At 42.9% G+C, this 19,187-nt stretch overlaps 1 protein-coding gene across 3 annotated transcripts in view; it reads left to right on the top strand.

Moving 5' to 3' along the window:
- The window catches only part of SHROOM4 (shroom family member 4), a 214,279-nt gene extending 201,087 nt beyond the window's left edge, over positions 1-13,192 (top strand). For 2 of the 3 annotated variants that reach the window (XM_047764743.1, XM_047764745.1), the window contains 4 exons: positions 2,494-2,643; positions 3,832-4,006; positions 8,629-8,898; positions 10,268-13,192. In XM_047764743.1, coding sequence (XP_047620699.1) covers positions 2,494-2,643; positions 3,832-4,006; positions 8,629-8,898; positions 10,268-10,537 — 865 coding nt within the window. In that variant the 3' untranslated portion in view covers positions 10,538-13,192. The remainder of the gene's footprint in view (positions 1-2,493; positions 2,644-3,831; positions 4,007-8,628; positions 8,899-10,267) is intronic. The other variant, XM_047764744.1, reaches the window with a different exon arrangement.
- The last annotated feature ends 5,995 nt before the right edge of the window (positions 13,193-19,187 follow it).

Below are 19,187 nucleotides of genomic sequence, written 5' to 3'. Positions count from 1 at the left end.
GTTTTATAAATAAGTTCATTTGTAGCAGTTTTTTTAGATTCCACATAAGAACAATATCATATGATGCTAGTCTTTCTCTGATTTATTTCACTTAGTATAATAATCTCTAGGTCCATCCATGTTGCTGCAAGTGGCATTATTTCATTCTTTTTTATGGCTGAGTAATATGCCATTGTATATATATGCACCACATCTTCTCTATCCATTTCTCTGTTGATGTACATTTAGGCTGCTTCCATGTCTTGGCTATTATAAATAGTGCTGCAGTGAATATTGGGGTGCATGCATCTTTTCAAATTATGGTTTTCTCCAGATTTATGCCCAGGAGTAGAATTGCTGGATCATATGGTGGTTCTATTTTTAGTTTTTTGAGGACCCTCCATACTGGTTGTACCAATTTACCTTCCCAACAATGTGGGAAGCTTCCCTTTTCTCCACACCCTGTCCAGCATTTATTGTTTGTAGACTTGTTGATGATTGCCATTCTGCCTGGTGTGAGGTGGTACCTCACTGTAGTTTTGATTTGCATGTCTGTAACAATTAGCAATGTTTAACATCTTTTCATGTTTTTTTTAACCATTTTTATGTCTTCTTTGGAGAAATGTCTATTTTGATCTTCTGCCCATTTTTTGATGAAGTTTTTTGGTTTTTTTATATCAAGCACATGAGTTGTTTGTATATCTTGGAGATTAATTCCTTGTTGGTTTCTTCATTTGCAAAGATTTTCTCCCATTTTGTGGGTTATCTTTTCATTTTGTTTATGGTTCCCTTCGCTGTGCAAAAACTTTTAAGTTTAATTAGGTCACATTTATTTATTTTTGTTTTTATTTTCATTATTCTAAGACATGGATCTGAAAAGATATTGCTGCAGTTTATGTCAAAGAGTGTTCTGCCTAGGTTTTCTACTAAGAGTTTTATAGTATCTGGTCTTCCATTTAGGTCTTTAATACATTTCGAGTTTATTTTTGTGTATGGCGTTCAAGAGTGTTCTAATTTCATTCTTACATATAGCTGTGCAGTTTTCCTGGCACCACTTATTGAAGAGACTGTCTTTTCTCCATTATATATTCTTGCCTTCTTTGTTGTAGATTAATTGACCATAAGTGCATGGGTTTATTTCTGGGCTTTCTATCCTGTTCCAGTGATCTATATTTCTGTTTTTGTGCCAGTACCCTACTCTTTTGATGACTGTAGCTTTGTAGTACAGTCTGAAGTCAGGGAGCCTGATTCTTTCAGCTCCACTTTTCCTTCTTAAGATTGCTTTGAATATTCAAGGTTTTTTGTGTTTCCATATAAATTTTAAAATTTTTTATCTAATTCTGTGAAAAATGCCATTGGTAATTGATAGGGATTTTTTTTTTTTTTTTTTGTCTCTTTAGGACCACAACCCTGGCATATGGAAGTTCCCAGGCTAGGAGTCAAATTGGAGCTATAACTGCTGGCCTACACCACAACCACAGCAACACAGGATCCAAGCCATGACTGTGACCTATACCATGGCTCATGGCAATACCGGATCCTTAACCCACTGAGCAGGCCCAAGGATTGAACCCACATCCTCATGGATATTAGCCATGCTTGTTTCTGCTGAGTCACAGTGGGAACTCTGATAGGGATCCTTTAAAAAAAAATCTGTGCTTTCTTTCAGTACTTTCTGATGCTGAACTCACACACATGCCCTAAACATTTTTCTTATAGATAGGAATTCACTAAGTTCCTATAGTCATATTCCTTTCAAAATGGTCTCTCTTCTCTGCTAACATAGATATAGTCCAGCCAGAAAATTCCTTGCATGCAGAGTTTTATATGATGTCAGACTGTCCCTTTGGCAGTATGGTATAGTGACTAAAAGCATAGATTCTGGAGTTGGGTCACCTAGGGTTAAATCGCAAGTCTGCCATTTACTGTCTCGTAACCCCAGGAAAGTCACTTTACTTCTCAGTGCCTCATGTTCCTTATTTGTAAAATGATTGTCATGAGCTTAACATTTTATGTCTGTATTTATAGACACACACACACACTCACACACACACTTTGGGACAGCTCCTGGGCATAGTAAGCACCATGTGAATGCTAACTAGTAGCTGTCCTTTATCAGTACTGTTAGCTTAAAAACCTACATGTAAAATGAATACCTAGGATGAGGAATATTTGCTTGCCCAAGTTTCTTTTGTGTGATGAGTTAGGAGACAGCATAGCATGAATCAGTAAATAGCTGTGGAGCCTTTTAACCATTATTTTTGACCTTTATCTAAGAGCTGCAAATAGCTGCAAAAATGACTAATGAGTTTCTCCTGTTTTTCCTTTCAAACAGCTAGAGGTTAGTGAAGGGGCAGTGACACAGACAGGTGGAGGGGAGGAGTGGCTGGTAGGCAACAAGAACATAGTGGGGGTGGGCCTCCCCCTTACATAAACCATAGGCGGAATTCTTTGCCCCTCCATCTCTGAACGCTAACCCTGAAGCATTTCTTTTCATTTCTTTCCTCACATCAGACCAGAAGCTTTGATGGCAGAAGAGTCCAAACCCAAGCCAGGATGGAGCCAGAATTACTTCTTTGCTGAGGAGCAGTTCTCTTTAATGGGCTGGGGCTCTGAGAAGCAGCACCTCAGCCCCACAGGCTTCAGTGAACCCAAGACAACAGGGTCTGCTTCTACACTTGTCAAGCCCCCAGGCACCACTGGTTCTATTCCCATCTCCCCTTCCATTTCATTCTCAACCATGGAGGAGGCTGAGGCCATTGGGGATAGGCCAGAAGTGGAACTGTGTTATTCCTTCTCAGGCCAAAGGCTTGCCCCACATCAGACAGTCTCAGAAGAGCTCATGAGCAATGTGGTGGGCTGTGACAAGTCTCTGGCAGGGGTGCCAACCCCAGCCTCCAACATAGTAACCACTGTTGAGATCATAGGTGACCTCTTTGGTGTGGGAGAGCTGCAGTGGAGGGGTCATTTCCATCAGGAGTGGCATCACCAGGAAAGAAGAAATGATGGGAGTGACCAGGAAAGCCACAGGGTGCCTTTTTAAGCAAGAAGACTAGATAAAGCCAGGGTGGGCTGGCATCCAGGATGGGTAGGAGGGAGGCCAACAGTCTTGGAGGACAAATACCTAAGGTCTCAGACACATCCCTAGCACCTAGTCCCTCCCTTAGCATCCATGTACTGAGACCATGAACCAGAGGGAATCACTGATAATCAGAAGCCCAGAACTTTTAGGGGCCTGCTAGTTTTTCTGGATTTTAGTGGGATGTTAATGACCAAACCCACTGCTCGCCAAAGAAGTCCCCCTAGGAGTTCCCGTCATGGCTCAGTGGAAACGAATCTGACTAGTATCCATGAGGACACAGGTTCAATCCCTGGCCTTGCTCAGTGGGTTTAAGGATCTGGCATTGCTGTGAGCTGAATAGACTGCAGAAGCAGCTCGGATCCTGCATTGCTGTGGCTGTGGCTGTGGCCAGTAGCTACAGCTCCGATTCAAACCCTAGCCTGGGAACCTCCATATGCTGCAGGTGCGGCCCTAAAAACACACACACACACACACACACAAAAAAAAAAAAAAAAAAAAAAGAAGAAGAAGAAGAAGAAGTCCCCCTAGCTGTGAAAGTCAGAAATGTAGAAATAGCCTTCTTAAGTTCTTAAGGTTGGCCTTGACTTGTTTTCTATTTTGCCTTCATATGGCCTGTTTATGTTTGAACAGTGCATCCCAGTCCATTATTTCCTTATTTTACAGCTCCTTGGTGAAACAGGATCCCATTTTACAAATGGGGAAATTAAGAAGCAGAAAGGTCAGCTCTCAACAGAGGTGCTCAAATGGTCATTTTTTGTTTGTTTCCACAGACAAGAGCTGCAGCACTGCTCACCTCCTCAGGGGGCCCCAGGGATCCCTACCTCTTACTCAGCTTATTACAATATATCTGTGGGCAAAGCAGAGCTGCTGAACAAGTTGAAAGACCAACCCAAGATGGCAGAGATGGGAGAGGAGGAAATTGACCATGAACTGGCTCAAAAAAAGGTGAAGTTTTTGGATATACCTTCGAGATTTACAGTATTTAGCTTGAGGGTGTCTGGAGATTGACCTGCCCTCCACGTCCTCCAGAATATCTTGGTGCATTCTTATATTTTCAGTATGGAATCAGATCGCCTCTCTGGGTTTCTTGCATATGCAACCCTAGTCTATTTTTGATCCAGTCAATAATGGTAATGCTGTTAGAGTCGTTGTCATCATCATCACAGTGTCTCTTGACTCCTTAAAAAAAACTCTATAAGGTAAACATTACTGTCTTCTTTTTACCAGTTTAGAGGACCAGGTTGCCCAGGGTTATAGACTATGTGTAGACCCAGGACTCAAAGTCAAGACTGTCTGACTTTCTGCTCTGAAATAAGCCAGCTTTATAAGTACCTAGCTACCCAGGGCACATCAGAGTTTTTGCCAGTGAGCTCCAACCAATGGCATCCATTGATTGTATTCTCTGGGCAACTTTCTGAAGAGAGAACAGACTGACCAAGAAGGAAAAGAAAAAATTATAGGCCAGACGACTTTTGTATTTATAAGGATAGTTAATTAACTCTTAAAAATACTAAAACAGATAAGTGAAGATGATGTTGGTATTGTTCTGAAGCCTCCCCTTTCTTCTTCTAAGTACCACTAGCCTGGTTTCCTAATCAAATTCCTGGAAAAACTTTGCCCTCCTTGCACTTATCCATTTTATATCATAAGCAAATAGGGTTTCCATGGCAACTTCAAAGGCCCAATTCACCACTTTGTGGACATCTGAGCCCAATGCAAATTGCTCTTCTGCCCATATTTCCCATTCAGGACATGGCTTGTACGAAAGCTCAAGGCCATTTTGCAAGAGGTCTCCACCTCTTTCCAATCTCAAGCAAAATGTCAGGGAAAGAATAGGAAGCATGGGGGCATCAAAGTGTTATTGATCCAGATGCCTGCTTCCTTGGAATCCATGTTTCCTGAGCATGTCAGGGCTGCTCCTGACTTACGCAGGCCCTTTTATTAGGATCCAACCTAATGTATGTCTGACTAGGAGATGAGAGAAATGATCAGAAATAGCAAAGCACAGAACAGCAGATAGTGCTTTGAAGTAGGCTAAAACGGTTTTTTAATCTCTGAGGAAAGTAGATGAAGAAGGTCACCAATTTGCAACATCCCAGAAAGGCCACTTAACTTTAGCTGGGTCTGTGATGACTCCACAGCTCTATCCACTACACATTTTTCCTAGTTCTGGCTGCAAAGCCCAAGTGTGACAAACAAAGGACTTTCTCCACTTCCATCTTTCCAGATTATGGAACCTAAGAGCTGGGCTTAGGTAGGTGATTTTCCAAGTTGATCATTTGGCCACCAGCCCTCCCTTGTCCCTGGAGTGGAGTTTTATTTAGGAAAGCAGAGGGCAGGGTTATACCTGGGAGCTTCTTGGCATCTAATCATGTTGCCTCATTCATATCACTGCACCCTAATTCTCAGGGGGTTTTGGAATTTTTCCCTAAATGTAAACCCATTACACTTCCAACTAAGATCATGGTGGTCTCCTGACTTTTGACCAGTTCTGAAATATGGCAAGAGGCCTGGATCCAGAGCAGGAGGCTCTCTTGTCCTTGGTCGCCTCAGGCATCTCTAAATAAATGACTATAAAGGAACACATTCTAGATATCTAACTAAAAGCCTATAGTTCCAGAGTGCCTGGGCAAGAATAGTAATGAAACAAACATTGAAGCATACTTCTTTTATACTGTTCTAAGCATGTAACATATATCAATTCATTTCAGTCTCAGAACAATGCTAGGAGGTAGGTAATACTGTTACCCTCTTGTTCAGATGGTACAACCGAGGCACAGAGAGCTTGAGTAATTTGCTCAAGCTCACACCACTAATTTGTGTTGGAGCTGGGGTTCAAACGCAAGTAGGCTGGCACTAAGTCCATGCTGTTATCAACAATGCGATACTGACTGCAAAGCCCGGGAACAACCTGGTGTTTCGGAACCAAACTTAGGTCCACTCAGCTGCCTGTGGTATATAGCCAGTCTGCCAGGTGGCAATAAAGGAAAGTGCAGAATTTATTACAAAGGTGCCACTTACAAAGAGGACAGGTGGCTCCTGCTCTAAAACTCCAAATTTCCCCACGGTTTGGGGGGAGAGGTTTTTATAGGCAAAATTTGGGGTGAGGGCTGTAGGGTGTGTGGCTTTCTTCTGATTGGTGGGTGGTGAGGTAATAAGGTGGTGTTCTAGGAATCTTGTGCTCAGCCCAAAGTTCCCATCCTCTACCTCGGGGTGGGGGTGGGGGTGGGGGCTGGGGGACTTGGCTCCTCCGGAAGAATTCACAGATGTGATGCACATTGCTTCAGGAGGAACAAGGACCCTGCCCCAAAGCTGCATTTTTGTTTCTTGACTGCTCCTCCTTTGTTTCTGCATCCCCTCCCTTCCCTGATGAGCAACGGTTTGACTCTGTCTGTTGGAACTCAGGGGACGTCAAGGAGGGTGAAAGAAGCCTATTTCCTACAAACAAGAAATGGGGGCCATGGAAAGGACTTGTACCCAGGAGGTCCCTCAAAGGGCCCTGCTCTATTTCACTGGGACAGGTCTATTCTTGTCAGGACCCTGCAGCTAGACAAGTATCCATTAGCTCAGAGTGCCTGGTGGTGGTGGTGTTGGGAGGAATAGCAGTAATAGCAGCAGAGGTAATAACAGCATCAATAAACATGTATTGAGCGTTTAATGTGCCAGGCACCATACTAAGTATTTTACTTCTGTGATCTCGTTAAACCCTCACAACAGTGGAGCTGGGGCGGGGCGTGGTGGTGCTTCTCCAGTTTACAGATGAGGAAACAGAAGTTTTGTTGCTGAAACTCAGCCTCGGTCTGCTGTTGCTGAATAGAAACATGGAGACAGAATTTGGGGTGAAGGAGAAAAAGATAGCTTTATTGCTTGGCCAGGCAAAGGGGGTTGGGCAGCCACATCAGGCTAATGCCTTAAAGACTGTGCCCCCCTTGGGAGAGATGAGAGGTGGTTTTATAGTTTGGGGAGTGGAAAATAGGACTGTAGATAAGGATCAGGGTAGAGGCAAGTTTGCATTGTCTTTCAAAACTGGTGTTTAGTGGCCCAGGACTGGTTCTGGTGGTCTTCCTTCTTCCTGGAATGAAGAATGCTTCATCAAGTAGTTCTTCCATTTGTTGGGGGTTTTAGTTCTGCTGAAAGGCTCAAAGATATTCTTTTGTATATTCCTTGAGGAGGAACCAGGACCCCACCCCAAGGCTACACTGTTGTCTCTTGACTGCTCCTCCCTGGTCTCTGCATCCCCTCCCTTCCCTGATTAGCAGCTGCCCTTTGGAACTCAAGGAGAGTCATGGAGGCTGAAGCTTATTCCCTAAAAACAAGAAATGGAGGACACAGAAAGGCCTGTGTGCCCAGGAGCCCTACAGGGCCCCGCTTGGTTATAGTTTCAGTGGGATTGAGTATATTGCCCAAGGTCACACAGTTTAAAGGAGGTGGAATTGAAGTCTAGGCTCCAAAACTTCACTCTACCCCACTACCTTCTGTGAGTAAAGTCCCAGAACTGGGGAGACAAATCAGAAGACATAAGGTAGTGCTTCCTTCGAGAAACTTACAATCAGTAGTTGGTGAGGGGTCAGATGCAAGCACATGAATTAGAACGTGAACAACTTCAGCTTACACTCTAGGGTTCTAATTCTAAAACACTGGAGAGTTTAGAAAAGAAAAAGATCATTGAGTGAGGAGTTATGGGAGCAGGAAAGGTGGAGGCAAAGCTGGGCTCTGAAGAAAGAATTGGAATAGCCAAAGTGAAGGAAGAGAGAAAGAGCTGGTGGAACTGCACCAGCAAGTCAGGAACCTAAGAAGGAGTGGTTTGAACACAGATAGTGAGAGCTAATCCTCAGAGGCTCTGAGGAGTGAGAGAATAGAATGGTAGGGTGAGGCCAGACTGAATAATAATCAGAGCAAGAGCTTTGAGCACTTTGTGCTAAACCCTTTGCATGCATTATCACATGGAACCCATATTATAATTCAATGAAGTAGGTACTAGGTTAACCCCCATTCTGCAGATAAAGTAAAACTCCATAAAGAAATTCACCCAAGGTCACACAACTAGGAAGAGCTGGCAGTGAAGCGTAGTCACTAGGACTCAAGAACTCCACTCTCATCCAAAACGCCTCAAAAGCCAAGCTGAGGAGGGGAAGAACTAGCACATTGTCATCCACATCAGAGATACTGAAATGGAAAAAAAGGGAATGAAGGAAGCAATAGGCAAATACTTGATGGCATTGCTTTTCCAGCCTATGCTCTCATCAGCATTCCCGTTTAGCAAATAGCCTCGGCAAGTATTTATTAAGTTACATCTAACAAATAAGAATTAGCCGCTGGGTACCACTCATCTAATGCCAAGAAGTTTGGTGGAGGCATTGATTCCTAGCAGATCTGAAGAGATGGAAAAGAAGGCGCCTGTCCAGAAAACTGGAATTGCTCACGACTTGCTCAGGTTTCCTTTGTTTCCAGTGATTAGGGTAGTAGCCTGCCATCTGTTAACTTGGATCTCAAAACAGAGCTTATAGGCACAGATCCGTTTCTGTTGGTCCCCATTCTCATCCTTTGCCTCTGTTTATTTCTCCTAGATACAGCTTATTGAAAGCATTGGCAGGAAACTTTCTGTGCTGCGGGAGGCCCAGCGAGGATTGCTAGAGGACATCAGTGCCAATTCTGCCCTTGGGGAGGAGGTCGAGGCCAACCTAAAAGCTGTCTGCAAATCCAATGAGTTTGAAAAATACCGTTTGTTTATCGGGGACCTGGACAAAGTAGTCAACTTGTTGCTGTCGCTCTCTGGACGACTGGCCCGGGTGGAGAATGCTCTCAACAGTATCGATTCAGAGGCCAACCAAGAGAAGGTAGGTTTGATGTCTCCAGGGTGTGGATGGAGGGAAGTGCTATCTGCTTCTTCCCAGGGCTCCCTCTTTCAAGTCTGGGAGGCAGGAGAAGATAGTGTGAAGAGTGTGGACACTGGCTTATATGTGCCTAGAAATTCTGACTCTACCACTAATGAACTGTGTGATTGTGGGCAACTCACTTAACCTCTCTCTGTCTCAGTCTTTGGGGTGAACACACTACCTACCTCATGGGGTTCTGAGACTTAACTTAGGTAACCCATGTTAATGACTTAACCAGGGCCTGGAACAAGGTAAACACTGAATCAGTGCTAGCTGCTGGTAGTAGAAGTAGTAGCGGTAGTAGTTTTAGTGGTAGTAGTAATACTAGTAGTAGTAGTTTTATAGCAGTAGTACTAGTAGTAGTTTCAGTAGTTTTAGTAGTGGTAGTAGTAGCAGAAGTAGTAGTAGTTTTAGCACTAGTTGTTGTAGTGGTAGTAGTAGTTATTTTGTGTAGTAGTAGTGGTAGTGGTAGTAGTAGTTACTGGTGTAGTGGTAGTTGTAGTGATAATAGTAGTTACTGGTGTGGGGTAGTTGTAGTACTAGTAGTTGAGTCGTTGTAGTGGTAGTAGTAGGTACTGGTGTAGTAGTAGTAGTAGTAGTAGTAGTAGTTACTGGTGCAGTAGTAGTTGTAGTAGTAGTAGTTTTAATAGTAGTAGTAGTTATTATTGTAGTAGTTTTAGCAGTAGTAGTAGTGGTGATAGTAGTTTTAGTAGTAGTAGTTTTAATAGTAGTAATAGTAAGAGCAGCAGCAGCATTTTGCCTGTCTTTCTCAGAGTTAAAGGAAGAGGTCTCACCAAGTAGGTGAATCGGGAGGCTGTCAATTTCACAGGTTAGGTCACTCTATGTACATTCCTGAGCCCAAACTGCCTTACCTTTTCCCATCCAAGTGGTTTTGGATACAAATGTGAATCCACATTAAAAGGCACGAATGTCTGTGCCCACACACGGATACATCCCAGCACACACACACAGAGGCACCGGCACCATTTTGAAAGCATTGTCAGAGTGATGGTTTTTCAGCAGATGGAACATGGATGAGCTGGCTTTGCCAGAGCCTTTCCCCCACCCCAACCCCAGTGGTGGTCCACGGGTTAAAGACAGTTAAGAGATGGAACGAGGTGACTGCACATCCCCTTGTCCAGAATTGCCGTCTTGTTTATCCTCCCCTGCTACAGCAAAGAAAGGCTTTGGCATCCAGATGGACTTCAGGGCAGGCAATCTAGGACTCATCAATGAGTCAGTTGCTTTGGGGGAGCATCCCTGGCAGAGCCCTGGGTTGGACAGAAAACTGATCTTTGGGGTGGCCCTCACTGGTCTTCTGCTTCCCCAGCTGGTGCTGATAGAGAAGAAACAGCAGCTGACAGGGCAGTTGGCAGATGCCAAGGAGCTGAAGGAGCACGTGGACCGCCGGGAGAAGTTGGTGTTTGGCATGGTCTCCCGCTACCTGCCTCAGGACCAGCTCCAAGACTACCAGCACTTTGTGAAGATGAAATCAGCTCTCATCATTGAACAGCGAGAGCTGGAAGAGAAGATCAAGCTCGGGGAAGAGCAGCTCAAATGTCTCAGGGAGAGCCTACTCCTGGGGCCCAGTAATTTCTAATCCCATCAGCGGACTGCCTACACCATCCCTGCCCCAATGCAACGGGAAGTGCTTTCAATCTTTGTTAGCAATTCGTTAGCAAGTAGATAGCAGTTAGTTAGCAGTTTGTTCCGTATCCTCTACCCTGGAGTCTCTCACTGCCCCTTAACCTAGCAGTGTTCCCAGCCAGCTAAGAGGACCTGGGGAAGCCCTAAGCTTCTACTCGAGGGAGCAGAAGCAAGAAGTAGAAGCTGCAGCAAAGTGTGACCACACAAACCTACAAACCACACTCTCCTTCCCACAGTTTACACAGCCAAGCGCTCGTCGCACGCAGAACCACCGAAGTGCCTTCATTCTTCTTTGTATTAGGACACCAGGAACACCATGCACTCCCCACCCGCCACCCCCCCCACCCCACCCCACCCCACCCCCACACACACACCATAGTCTGCCTCTGAAATCTCAGAGGGAAGTTGCCCATGCAGCTCCACTCTGCCCTGAGGCTCATGGCCCAGCCACTTCCCATGGAGATCTGGTTGTCTTGAGGGTGCGCACCTACCACCAGCTTCAGGGCCTTGCCTGGGCTTTGCAGCAGGAAGCACAGAAGGAGCAATGACACTTACCACAATGTGAACCAAGGTGGGGAATCACCGCCCGGTGCCCTGCTGAGAGGAGCTATGCTTAAAGGAATTGAATCAGCTCTACCCCGCCTTCCTCAGCAGCTAGTTGAGGGGGAAGAGGCCTATCTTCAGCCCTGGCTGGTGTGGCCCTCCCCACCCCCCACCCTAAGACTTTGGCCTACGACTTGCTGTTCCATCTTGCCTTTTCATTGCTGGGGGTGCCAAGTGCCTACCCCAAGAGCTTCACACTATGGGGCCATTCATAGCTCTACTAAAGCTGACTTCTGGATACATGTTTTATTATTGGGGGGGGGGTTGTTATTGTTATATTTTAAATGGCCTTTTGATTTTATTTATTTTTATGTCTTGATTGTTTTTGTTTTCTTTTTTAACTAATAAGGTGAGAAGAGGGGAGTTGGAAAGGGGAAAGTTAGCCCAGAAGGAAAGCATTTTCTGCAGATCAGCCTGAATTCACCAATGGCTAGGTAAGCGAGTACCAAGGCCTTGAATTCTACCAACCATAGCTGACAAGTGTCTAAGAAAGGAGTTCTCACTTGGAACTAAGAGTCTTCCCCACTGTGGCCTGATCCTACACTTCCCTTGAAGTCTGGATGACCGTGAGCTTAGATTTCCCCAACAAGGTTCAATATATATTTTTTTGTACTTATTTTTTCCTGAAACCAAAGAAATCTGAAAGGGATGAAGGTTCACGCATTTCTCTACCATTTCCAAGCTAAGGTAGGGGTGAGCTCAGGAAGAGCTCCTCTATCTAATTGTTTTCTTAGCCTGTGGCCTGGCTCAGGGAACTGAAATCCATGGTAGCTGGAAGCTCCAGCCAGGGCCAGCCCTGCAAAGCAAGTTATAACCCAGCCAGGATCTTAGGCCCACAAACAACAAATGCTGCTGCTACTGTTGCCAATGTCCTGACACTGGTAGCCAGTTTCTATCCTGGAAAAGCCCTTGGGTGGGCTATGGCAAGAAACTCTGCCCTGTTATCCAGCTCAATTCCTGGTTCCTTGCTAACTGGGGCCCATGCTTGGTATTGCACAGCCCTGCTCAGCCAGCCTGGGCTTCTAGTCACGGCTGAGTTCCTCGGGGTCCTCAGAGGTTAACTGTAGCAGCAGGGGTGCTTCATTCAACCAAAGAATTTGCCAAGGAACTTTGCTGCTGCTACAAATACCGGTTGCTAGCTTCTGTTTCCTCTTCATTGTATTTGGAAACAATGGAAGAATCTTGGCCAGCAGGGTGTCCTGTAGGGAGGGGGGCCCTGAGCATGCTCTTAGTACAGTGCTGCTGTTAGAACCACTGTTAAAAATGCCAACCTGCCATTCTCCCATCAAGTGGAGGATTTTACTCTATTCAGGAAAGCTGATAGCTTATAAGGGGCTAGGTTTACCTAAGTCAAGGTTGAGGAAGACTGGGGAGTGCTTTGAATAGAGTCTGTGGTTGCCATCTTTTTAAAAAAAAACAAACAAACAGGCTCTTAGACAAACAGTGAGCAAGTCTTGTATTGGAGGTAGGGGTAAGGCCAATATAGCCCATTATTCTAAGATTTTTTTTTTTTTTTTGCTAGAACAGCTTTTGGGGACTATAGCCCAGGGAAAAGAGTGGCCACTTACCTGGACACCATGACCATGGTCTGGGCTTTTTAAGTCAGCGTTAGAATGGTTGTACCTTAAGTTTTATTACCCTGAAAGTATACTGATTCTGTTATTTGTGTCACCTATCCCACCTCCAACTTTCAAAAGTTGGAATCAGAGCACAAGAATGCTCATTTTCACACAGAGGGACAATTTCCAAAGCATTTAACCCTCAAACTATAGTGAGCAGCGAAGCTCGGCAGACAGGGACGCCCACACTGCTGATGGGGCAGTCCTGTCATGGCTGATAGCACTGCAAAGCTGCCAGTGTGACTTGAGATACAGTGTCTTTCTCGCGCATTCTCATTTCCTGGGCTCAGCCCTCCACCAAGGCCTACGGGGGGGAACAGTTTATTTTATTTTTTTAATTTTTTATTCTTTTGTGGCTGCACCTGTGGTATACAAAATTCCCAGGTCAGGGACTGAACCCACTCCACAGCAGTGACCTGAGCCACAGCAGTGACAATACCAGATCCTTAACTTGCTGAGCCACATGGGAACCCCAGAGGGTAGCAGTTTAGAAGGAAGGCCAAGGGACTTTCCCAAAGACAGTTATTGGTCTTCTGCCCTCTCCTTTCAAATCCCCATACAGGCCACAGTGGGTTATGAGTAAGCACAGTGGTTGATAGAGAAGAATCAATTTAAGAGTCACATGTCCTCCTTATACCCCTGTCCCAGGGCCTTGAGTCTTTTTGAGCCCCACCAGCTGCAGACTCAGCCAGGGTAGAGCAGAAAATGCTCAAGGGAAATCCAAGAGGAAGGACAGAGACACTGAAAATAAAGCCCTAAAAAGGGAGAGACTAGAAGCCAAGGAACGAAGAGGGTGAAAAGATGAAAAGCCTCTTTCAAGGCCTGGTTCAGGTTCTGTTTTCCCTTTCACGTCCTGTGCCAAAAAGCTGCCAAGGGGCACCAGGGCTGCAACCTTAATCCCAGCCTCCCGAAAGGTGCTGCTCTGCCAGTAGCAGGTCCCAAATGGAGGAAGCTGGGCACATTCCTGGCCACTTCCTCCCGTCTGGAGCTTGGTGTCTCCCGCTGTCTTTGCCAAAGGAGTTGTCTATGCCAATAATATTTCTGTAACAACATATTGTATTCTTTGAAGATTAGTAGGTCTTTAGAGGGGGGTGGGGCAGGGGGCAATTTCTATAGAGAAAGAACCAGTGTTGGTTGTACAACTGTTGGGGGGTCATCTATCCCATGTGAAGCTATTATTTTTCTGAATCTTATTGTTTCTGCATTTGTGTCCTCCACCACTCCCTTCTTGGCTGACATCGATATGCCTGCCAGATTGTCATCAAGGGTCATACTTCAATAAAAGGTGCTAAGGACAAAAAAAAAAAAATTATCTCGTGTTTTGACTGAAGTGATGGAAATCTGATATTCTGCTGCAAAGTATTGGAAAGGAATTTGATTACCTGTCCATAGTCCTTCATAGATAACTGTATGATCAGAGCCTTATCCACATCCCTAAACCCTTACCTTGTTCCCTCAGGGTTAGCCTTGATGCTATGCCATTCATTATCCCCATTACAATAATTTAGAATTCAGGAAGCATCAATAACAGGCATGACTTCAAGTGTAGACCTCAGCAGTATAGTGTCCAGTTCTGAAGTTGATTCTGATCAGAGGTGAGCCACTTTCTATACCTTCTCCAATCTTGAATTCTCTCTACTACCATCATCTTACTTCTACCTGATAGTTCGGTCTCACATCTTTACTCTTAGTCACTAATCAGCTCTCCAAGATAACATCAAGGTTCAGGCCCAAATGTACTCCAAGAAGCACCTCTGACCCTGAAAAGCTTACTACTCCCCCAATCCATACATTATTCATATGCCAACTAATCTCCTCCTATTCCATATATCCAGTGCAGTAGAGTTGAAAGAGCCCAGCTTTGGCAGTAGAATGAACTGTGTTCAAATCTTGATTTTGCCACTTATTCTATGAACCTGGGTTATTTGCTCAACTTCAGAGTTCGTTCTCTTATCTGTAACATGGAAACAATAAGATGTGTCTTACAGAGTTGTTGTGGCTTAAAAATAATATATGAAAGCCACCAGCTATCTACTAGAAATTGTTAGAAAGGCAGAACCCAGATTCCACCCAAAACTCACTGGTAATAGTCTACATTTTAACTAGACTTCTGAGAGGAGATTCATGTGCATATTAAAAAGTGAGAAGCACTGACTTACCACAAAATGTTCAGGATATAGTAACTACTATTATTCTAGTCCTGATTTACTCAATCCATTCTTTTCTAATCTAGGCATATTCTTGCTCTTCTCATACTGTTCACAACTACCTGCCTAAATGAGTTCAGCAAGGTCACAGGATACAAGGTTGTTCATATACTAGCAATGAACAATCTGAAAACAATTCCATTATACTAACATCAAAAAAAAAATACTTGGGGATACATTTAATAAACAACATGTAAGAATTTTATACTGAAAACTAAAAACATTGTTGAAAGAAATTGAAAAAAATCTAAATAAATATAAAGACACCCTTTGTCCATGGATTGGAAGACTTCCTATTTTTTAGATAATAGTACTCTCTCCCAATTGACCTACAGGTTCAAAATCCTTATGAGAATCCCAGCTGGCTTCTTTGTATAAATGGAAAGTGAAACCTAAAATTCATATGGAATTGCAAGGGACCCAGAATAGTCAAAACCATCTTAAAAAATAACAAAGTTGGATGCATCACACCTCTCAATTTCAAAATCAGCTCTTACTACAGAGCTAAAGTCATCAAGACTGTAATGTATTCACAAGTATAGACATATAAATAAATGGAATAATATTGAGAATACAGAAACAAACCCTCATGTTTATGGTCAGTTAATTTTCAATAATGGTGCCAAGCCGATAAAATGGAGAAAGAATATCTGTCCACGAATGATGAAGGGACAACTGGGTATCCACATGAAAAGAATGAATTTGGATCTCTTCCTTACACTATGTACCAAAATTAACTTGAAATGAACTATAAAGCTAAATGTAAGCATTAAAATTACAAAACTCTTAGAAGAAAACAGGAATAAATCTTCCCGACATTGGGCTAAGCAACGATTACCTAGACAGAACTCCAAAAACACAAGTGACAAAAATGTCAATAAATCGGAGTATATCAAAATTGAAAACTTTTGTGCTGTAAACAATACTATCAAGAAAGTGAAAAGACAATCCACATAATGGGAAAAATATCTAATATTGGGCTTTTATTCAGAACCTATAAAGAACTCTTACAACCCAAAAATAACCAATTAAATAAGGGCAAAGACTTTTTTTTTATAAGAATAGACATTTCTCCAATGAATTTATGTAAATGACTCATAAGCACAGGGAAGAATGCTTAACACTAAGGCAATACAAATCAAAACCGCAATGAGATACCACTTCATACCCACTATGATGGCTATAATAAAAAAGGCAAACAATAATAAGTGTCAGTGAGGATATAAGAGAAATTGAAACACTTGTACAAAATGTAAAATGATGTGGCCACACTGGAAAACAATTTAGCAGTTTCTTAAAATGTGAAACAGACTTTCCATATGACTTAATTCCACTCCTAGGCATATGCCTAGGACAGTTGAAAAATGGCATTCAAACAAAAAAAACATAGACAAATGTTCAAAGCATCATTATTCATAACAGCCAAAAAAGTAGAAACAACTTAAATGTCCATCAGCTGAGGAAGGGTAAACAAACTTTGGTGGGATATTATTCAGCCATAAAAAGGAATGGGGTACTGATATATGCCACAACATGGATGAACCTTGAAAATGTTATGCTAAGTGAAAGGAGCTAGTCACAAAAGACTACATATTGTATGACTCCATTTATATGAAATATTTAGAACAGGTAAATCTACAAAGGCAGAAAGATTAGCAGTTGCCAAGGGCTGCTGGGCTGGGGGAAATGAGGAATTACTGCTAATGGGCATGGGGTTTCTTTTTGGGGTGATGAAAATATCCTAAAATTAGATTGTAATCAACATTGCCCATCTTTGTGAATGGTATACTTTAAATGAGCTAGCTAGATGGTATATGAATTATATCTCAATAAAAGTGGTGAAAAAAAGCTTTTGCTTATTTCTATCAGTCTCATTTCTAATGACAAAAATCTGAATTGATGGTAAGCATGTAGCTCATGCCTGAGCCTCAAAGATACAGTATTCATGCCATTCACAAGCTCCCTTGTCATTACATCCTTCCCCTTGCAGACTTGGCAGAACCAGCAATGCAGGGAGTACCAGTAGTGTCAATTCTGTCTCATCACTTCACCTACAGGACCAGTTGGGGAAGAGGGCCATCTTTCTAGGCCAGAAATATGGTAGAGTTATTGTGGACTTCAGCTCTTTAGGCAAATAAATCAGGTTTTAGATTCCGACTCCACCAACTTATTATATCACCTATATAAGTTACCTGACTCCTCTGGAGCTTCACCTCTAAAAAAGAGGCTAATAAAAATACCACCTCAAAGTTTTATAAAGATTAAATGAGATAATCCACATGAAGCACCTAAAATAATGCCTGCCATATAGTAAGTGTTCAATAAATGTTAGCTACTAGATTTATCATTTTTATTGAGGTGAGATTGAAGCAAAACAATATAAGGAAAAATAAAGCACCATTGGCTTTTTTTTTTTTTTGGTCTTTTTGCTATTTCTTGGGCCGCTCCCATGGCATATGGAGGTTCCCAGGCTAGGGGTCTAATCGAAGCTGTAGCTGCCGGCCTACGCCAGAGCCACAGCAACGCGGAATCCGAGCCGCATCTGCAACCTACACCACAGCTCACGGCAACGCCGGATCGTTAACCCACTGAGCAAGGGCAGGGATCCAACCCTCAACCTCATGGTTCCTAGTCGGATTCGTTAACCGCTGCGCCACGACGGGAACTCCATCATTGGCTCTATTAATGTGACCTTGGAAAGTCATTTCATTCATGGAGCCTTAGTAATAATGAGGATAATAATCCTTCTCCAGGGAGGGAGTTAAAGCCTGGACACTGAAACTCAAACCACCTGGTTTTGAATACTGTCTCCCCCACTTAGAAGTTGTATGACATTGAACATATTTAACTTCTTTGTGTCTCGGTGTCCTCTTCTGTCCATTGGAGGTAACAAAAATACTTACACCTCCTTAGGTTGGTATGAGGAATTAGTGAGTTAACGCATGTAAAGTGCTTAAAACAGTGCCTAGCATAGAGTGAGTACTGGATGAATGCTAACGGTTCTTATAAGCTAAAGTAGGAAATGAATGAGATCCTTGGTAAAGCTAGGCATGTAGTAAGTCCTCAATAAAAAATGTTTCCCTTCCTCACCCATCCTGATCTGTGCACCAGGTCACGATTTCACTGGACTTGTAGAGAAAATGTTTCAGACTAAGAAACTCCATATGGTGAGTAGAATTTTCTGGCAGGCTCAATACTACCATCTGATGGGAACAATGTCATCTATTAAGTGCCTGCAAGATGACCACCTATATTCCCAAGAACACACCCTATTCAGAGCAGTAGGGAAAGAACTGTTCTGCCTGTGGACTACTTGGGCTCCAGTTTGAGGATGGCTTAGGGAAATCCTCTACTTCTCAAACTTCCTTTTTAGATTTGCAGTCAACTTAAATGTCATTGAGTTCCCTACCCTAGGTTAGGCAATTTTACATGTCTTCCACTATTCTTTCTATCTAAATATACAATTTTTAAACAAAAGTTCTCATTTAATCTTTATAACATCTCTGGGACTTTCAAACACTTTATTAAATATAAATTTAGAATCTCATGGCAGCATTTTGTTGTTTACAAATTAAACCAAAGTGGTATAAAGGTGTAATGTCATTCATTCATTCATTCATTCATTAAACTAATATGTCAAGGTGTTTTTTTTGCTCAGGGGACTCTGAAGTGAACAAAATAGTCAGCGTCTACCTTCATGAGGTTTCCATCCTAATGAAAGAGACAATTTCATACTTTATATATAGAAACACACATAATCATTTTTTACCCTAGTAGAGCAAGGCAAAACAGATTTTTTCCTTGATTCCACAGCTATTAGAAATAGGCTAGATTCATGGCTCTCTTTACTACTGTAATAACTAAAATATTTTACATTAATTTTTAGCAGAGATGTTCTTATTTTTTCCCTGCATGGAATCTGTAATGGGATTTTTTAATGCCTAGAAAAAAGATGGCAAACCCATCACTGAAGAAGTTGGATTTAAAGATGGTTTAGACAAAAAGGCTGAATTCCACTGTTAATAAAGAAAACTAACTTATATCACATGGAAATAGTGCCCATCTTATGCACAGTTCAAACACAGCCACAGGCTAAAGGGCTCTAGCAAAAGCTTCTCTCCTACTGGGCAGTATAAATCTTAAAAGCCTATGCTCTATTTGTAAACTGTTTCTT

Source organism: Phacochoerus africanus, chromosome X, assembly GCF_016906955.1.
Source record: "Phacochoerus africanus isolate WHEZ1 chromosome X, ROS_Pafr_v1, whole genome shotgun sequence".
In the NCBI taxonomy this organism is placed as follows: domain Eukaryota; kingdom Metazoa; phylum Chordata; class Mammalia; order Artiodactyla; family Suidae; genus Phacochoerus; species Phacochoerus africanus.
Note: the sequence above shows the minus strand (reverse complement) of the source record. Positions and strands in the feature narration are given on the sequence as shown.